The sequence below is a fragment of the Hemibagrus wyckioides genome, linkage group LG09 (assembly GCF_019097595.1).
Source record: "Hemibagrus wyckioides isolate EC202008001 linkage group LG09, SWU_Hwy_1.0, whole genome shotgun sequence".
Classification (NCBI taxonomy): domain Eukaryota; kingdom Metazoa; phylum Chordata; class Actinopteri; order Siluriformes; family Bagridae; genus Hemibagrus; species Hemibagrus wyckioides.
The window spans coordinates 17,125,950-17,131,949 of record NC_080718.1 but is presented as its reverse complement, the minus strand read 5'-3'; the positions used below and the strand labels follow the sequence as shown (position 1 = coordinate 17,131,949).

Genomic DNA, 6,000 nt, shown 5'->3' with positions numbered 1-6,000 from the left:
GGAACTAAGGAGCCAAGCCCCAACCCTGAAAAACAACACCTGAACTTAATGATAGGGGTGTCCCAAAACTTTTGGCAATACAGTGTATTTATTTGCAATCCAGACCTACTTTACTAAACTGTGATTCTTAATTACATACCATGCAGTGGTCTTACACTTGTTTACACAGCAAACCTGTCATCATGCCCAGAACTTCAATTTGCAGTGGTGGTCATGCACCTGTTTGCCTATCATGAGCTACTGTGTAGTGATGGTCTGCAAAGTAGAGTAGAATATACGTTTGCAGTGGTGGTCATGCACTGGTCTGTGTAAACAGAACTGCACTGTGCAGTGGTGGTCATGCACTGGTCTGTGTAAACAGAACTGCACTGTGCAGTGGTGGTCATGCACTGGTCTGTGTAAACAGAACTGCACTGTGCAGTGGTGGTCATGCACTGGTCTGTGTAAACAGAACTGTTGTGTGCAGTGGTAGTCCCGAGCCTCACTGCACCAAGGAAATATACCATGCAGTAGTAGTCACGTGCCTCTTTGCACCCCAGGACTGTACTGTTCAGTGGTTGTCATGTGCCTATTTGTACCGTGCAGTGGCTGTCCCGTGCCCGTTTACATCTCACAACTGTACCGTGCACTGGTCGACACGTGTCCGTTTGTGCCTCACACCTGTGCCGAGCAGTGACCGTCACATGCCCGTTTGCACTGCGTAATTGCACCGTGCTGTGGTTGTGACGTGCCCGTTTGCACTGCAGAACTGTACCGTCCAGTGGTGGTCACGCGCCCGTTGGTGCCGCATAACTGGGGTGTGCAGTGGTCACGCGGTCGCTCGCACTGCCACTGCAGAGTTTGTCCGTCACTGCGACTGTGCAGCGGTTAGCACACGCGCGCCTCTCTGCCCCCTCCCTCCTCGTGGTTTCGGGCTCACACGGTCGCGCGCTCACATTCCCCCATAGAAGTTAAGAAAATTCTCACATTTAGAGGCAAACTAGATACCATCAGACAACATGGTGAGTACTCGGTCTTTTTTATTACACTCCGGATATCGGATAGATCGCCGAAAATTAGCAATACACAAAATATTATTTTAACAACTCTTACATGATCATTAACTTTTGTCGCTCGCTCAGAGTCGGTCACTCCGCTGGACTGTAAAAGAGGCACGCGCTGCCGTTAAAATGAACATTTTAGCTTATTGCGGGTCCCGGTGTTTATATCTACGCGGTCCACTCTTATATCCCTTTACCATTCGCTAATTAAATCAGTTCCAGTTTGGGACATTTACGGTCAGGGCCTTGAGCCCAAGGCGGCCATTTTAACTTAATTTTAGCTATTACTTTATACCAGTAATCACTTTTAATCTAGCCAGCAATTTATTCAGCAAACTGCCCGGAACATTTTATACCACTAGCCAAACTGACACAATCACTGACCGAGAGAGAAGATTTTCTGTGGCGTGTAAATGAAACTTTCCAACTGAGCAAGCTATTTGTGGCCATGATGACTCTTGCAGGGTTTAGCTGTACCTCCACACAGTGCCGGGTTAGTCAGCTAATTCATGGCTACCTGACAGACTAAAAACTTCTTGCTAGCTAATGAGCTGCTCGCAAGCAAACGCAGCTCTTCAACTTTCAGACGAAGACGACAGATTTATCCGAATATAAATAGTCAACATTAGCGTTACATTCTCTTGTTAAATATAGATAATGCCTGCTTCATACTACTGAGTGTCCGGCCACGATGTCCCGGGGAAAGTGAGTGTACTGAAAACTACAGTTAGCAATCTCAGGTTCAGTGCTAACACGAGCTGTAAGGAGTGAAGAGAAACAAATGATGAGAAAATGGCAGGCTACAGGACCCAAGTGAACAACCATGAGCAATAATTAGCTCGTTATGTTGTCCTTAAACATTATTATGATATCTATGTAAGGTTGTTACTTGTAGCTACTACTGTATTAATCCTTTAATTATGCCTGAAGTACGTTTACATTGTGAAGATAAGGCTCAGGTGTCATTCACTGGAACCAATAGGAACCTCTTGAACCACCTGCTTTAGTTATGTACTATTTCTTTCCAAACTCTTTGAGACTTTTCGACTCATATTCATGAAGATTTCACTGTCTGTCCATCTCTCACCCCCAGGCTTCAGGAGTCACCGTTAATGATGATGTTATTAAGGTCTTCAACGACATGAAAGTGCGAAAGTCCTCAACCTCGGACGAGGTAAAAAAGCGCAAAAAGGCAGTGCTGTTCTGCCTCAGTCACGACAAGAAGAAGATCATTGTGGAGGAGGACAAGCAGATCCTCGTGGGTGACATTGGAGAGACTGTTGATGATCCATATGCCTGTTTTGTAAAGCTCCTACCTCTAAATGACTGCAGATATGGCTTGTATGATGCCACTTATGAAACAAAGGAGTCCAAGAAAGAAGACTTGGTATTTATATTTTGGTATGTAATCCCCCTCTTATTGTTATAAGAATATATACATTTTTTGTAATAATCCATTTTATCAATATCTTCTTGTCACTCTATGTGATCTGTGTGTATCCAGGGCCCCTGAAGGTGCGCCATTAAAAAGCAAGATGATATATGCTAGTTCAAAAGATGCCATTAAAAAGAAGTTTACAGGTAAGTTCTTATCTATATATCTCAATAATGTGTCCCTGACAACTAGTATGTATATACTTGATCTACTGATTATTTTGAAATGGTTCACATGGTTTTATAATGGTGAGCAATTCAAAATATTCACTGTTTAACATGTCTGTTTGCAGGTATCAAACATGAATGGCAAGTCAACGGCTTGGACGACATTCAGGACCGCTCAACCCTGGCGGAAAAATTAGGAGGCAATGTGGTTGTATCATTGGAAGGGCGACCATTGTAATCCGAATAGACACCGGCCATCTGGATTCCACTCGCTTTCTATCTTAGCTGTATTTTGATTCTGAAGGAATAGTTTTTGGTTTTCTCTCTTTTTTTAGGGTTTATTTTTTTCCATATGAAAAAGATCTCACTAACTATTTTCAAATCTTATTGGTTTTATTGCCAGCTGATGTTTTCAAACTGTTTTTGTATGTCCCCCCAAAAAAGTTGATCTTGTAGCATGTGTTAACTAACAACAATGCCATGCATCAGTATTTGAATAAGTTCAGTCCTCCCTGCACAACCATACAATGTCCAGTGTTTATTTTTTTTTTTGTATCACAGAGATATCACTGAGATATTACGTACTACTGTAACTGACATGAGAAAGCTTTCTGTTAATGCTACACAGGGTTGCATTAACCAATTGCGAGCACTTTGCACTCTACGTTTTGACGTATTTATTTGAACTGTTCTACCTAATCGGCCTAATTTGACATGGCTAATATGTTGAGTACTATGCAGCTGTGAAAGCCCTTGTTTATACACTACAAGTCGAGACATAACTGGGCATGGGGTCTATGGAATTGCTGTGTTTGTCACCATATTGAATTCACTACCGTTTTCATTCCTGCAGTGCATATGGACAGCCTTATTTTCTTTTGAATGTACAGTACACCACCAAATAAGGAGGAGGTGCTGCTTGGTTGTTGTTTTTTAAACACTAAAAGAGAATGCATAATATCTGTAAAGATGGCAATATCTGCGTTCGCAGCCTTAAATTAATTATTTTTTTTGAGATCTATAAATTTGCCACTTTGCAATAAAACCTTGTGGCATACAAATCAGTCTGTCTCGGTCTGACTGATTCACCCTTTTCCTGACATTTACATATTTAATTAATATTTAGTCTTGATTTATACAAGCTGTTGTTAAAATAAAAATGCAAGATGTGTGTTAAATTTTATTATGTAGGATTCAACGAAAATGAAATGAAACAGCCTTTATTTGTCACATATACATTACAGCACAGTGAAATTCTTTCTTCGCATATCCCATCCTTGGAGGTTGGGGTCAGAGCGCAGGGTCAGCCATGATACAGCACCCCTGGAGCAGAGAGGGTTAAGGGCCTTGCTCAAGGGCCCAACAGTGGCAACTTGGCGGTGCTGGGGCTTGAACCCCTGATCTTCCGGTCAACGACCCAGAGCCTTAACCACTTGAGCCACCACTAATTTAAATTAAGCCTAATTTATATATGAATGTTTTCTTTACCTTGTACAAGTTACTTTATCTACTGCTATAATTTAGCAGGAGTCGACAGCATTTATTTTTAACAGTAATATAGTTTGCCTATACTATATACGTGTCATATAGGCCTGTAATATAATACTCTTGCATAGTGTATACTCAACAAACAGCACTCATTTTTGTTGTCAGGTTTGTCTGTCCTACTTGATGTCAGTTATGACCTTGTGAAGTCTGATATATTTCTTGATGTTTCTTGATAGTTTTTAATGGACCACCCGTCGATGTTCTTGTGCTTCGAGAGTTTCAGTCAAAATGCTATGTGTCTTCCAGTTGAACTAGGCTTGAGGCCAGGGGCTGCTTCTCCCTTTGGAGAATTTGATCTGTCGGTAGCGAGCAATCCTCTGCCGCTTGGTGCTATTTATGGCCAGCATGCTTTTGTGTCTTGTCATCGTTGTCCACAAATGGCAAAACTGAGCATGCCTCCAAAGTGCTGCGAAAGGGAAGCCAGCTTGAGCAGCATGGGCACAGTTTCAAGGAGTGTTTTTCACACTTGTGAATGGTGGCAATAAACAAAGTGGTGCATTTAAATGCACATCTCTAGTCCATAATTAAAAATCAGGGTGAGTGCTCACATTGCCTACATGTCAGCAGTAGAAATAGTGTACGGATAATAAACCTTGTTTATAATATGTGGTGGTTTGGTAGAGTAGCCTGTGATTGTATCTCTATTGGTGTCGCAGATGATCAAGAACTTTCTAGTAGTGAATATGCAACTACCCAAGCTGTAGCCCAGACACATGGCTTTCTGTATAAGAAGTGTTACAAAACCCATCTATCTTAAGCTCTTTTATCACCAGCTCTCAACTACTTTAGTTTTTTGGTGTTTTGTAGGAAGAAATATTTCTGAGTGTTTTAATGTAATTTGTGCAGTGAAACTAGCACGAACATTCAAAATAGCCTTTCATCAAATAAATAGAAGAAAAATAATGCATGAACATAGTTTTACAATACATTTAGACCAATGGTCTTACTTCTAGTGAGGATTTTAATGTAATATGAATACATTTAATTCATCATCACTTAGGGCTTTTATGGGCTTGAAACAAAGGGCCTTTTATGTTAGTCCTGCATCTGTTTGGACAAGCGAGCTGAAAATAAACAAGTGACCTCTCCTTGCACTGAACAAGACTGTGCCCTCTGAAAGGCGGTATGGTGTGAGCACCAAGTTGGAATAGACATTGCAAAGTATAGGAGAATGTTAGTCATGTGAGGATTTGAGTCCAAATGCAGTTAAATAATTCTTGAAATTCCATCTCATTTAACCAGAACAGATGAGATACAGTCGCAGTAAGAATGCTGTGGATGGGGTTCAGATCAAGGATGGTGGAACCTGAACTAAGATGGTGCAATATTCACTTACCTAGAACAACATGGTGCAATACTTACTTACCTAGAACATGTTTTTATAATAAGTCTTCCAGTGTTCCAGCTGAATGTCCACTGCAAAATGTTGCTGTTTTAATCTTTCCCTCTATGCAACATTCTTTATTCTAAGTAACATGTTATGAGAATGTTTATTTGCAGAGAAACATGACTCATGATGGGAAAATTGACACTCTAGAGTCACAAGATTAAACCCTTGTACAAAGTTACTCAATGTGTTACTACAGAGGATGACAGCTGGGGTGATGTCTAAATGATCTTAATGTTGTTATACTATGGTTGATGTTTATAGGGTCAAAAGTCAGTCCAGCATAAAATGGATGTTTGAGTATTGGCTTTATTAGTATTCTCACAGAATTTCGAGACTTACAGTATGTACTTCAAAATGCTTATATGTGCACATTATACAAAACCTACAAACAATACAAGATAAACAACTACTGACCTAATT

At 40.7% G+C, this 6,000-nt stretch overlaps 1 protein-coding gene across 1 annotated transcript; it reads left to right on the top strand.

Moving 5' to 3' along the window:
- The first annotated feature begins 842 nt into the window (after positions 1-842).
- Positions 843-3,706, top strand: cfl2 (cofilin 2 (muscle)). Its single transcript, XM_058399635.1, has 4 exons — positions 843-1,001; positions 2,134-2,441; positions 2,545-2,621; positions 2,768-3,706. The coding sequence occupies exons 1-4, from the start codon at positions 999-1,001 to the stop codon at positions 2,878-2,880; spliced, it is 501 nt and encodes a 166-aa protein (XP_058255618.1). The 5' UTR covers positions 843-998; the 3' UTR covers positions 2,881-3,706.
- Positions 3,707-6,000: the final 2,294 nt, after the last annotated feature.

Bases quoted from the DNA above. Each gene is read 5' to 3' on its own strand.
- cfl2 (XM_058399635.1), top strand. The intron at 2,442-2,544 runs GTATGTAATCCC...GTGTGTATCCAG, and splicing joins GACTTGGTATTTATATTTTG to GGCCCCTGAAGGTGCGCCAT. The intron at 2,622-2,767 runs GTAAGTTCTTAT...GTCTGTTTGCAG, and splicing joins CATTAAAAAGAAGTTTACAG to GTATCAAACATGAATGGCAA.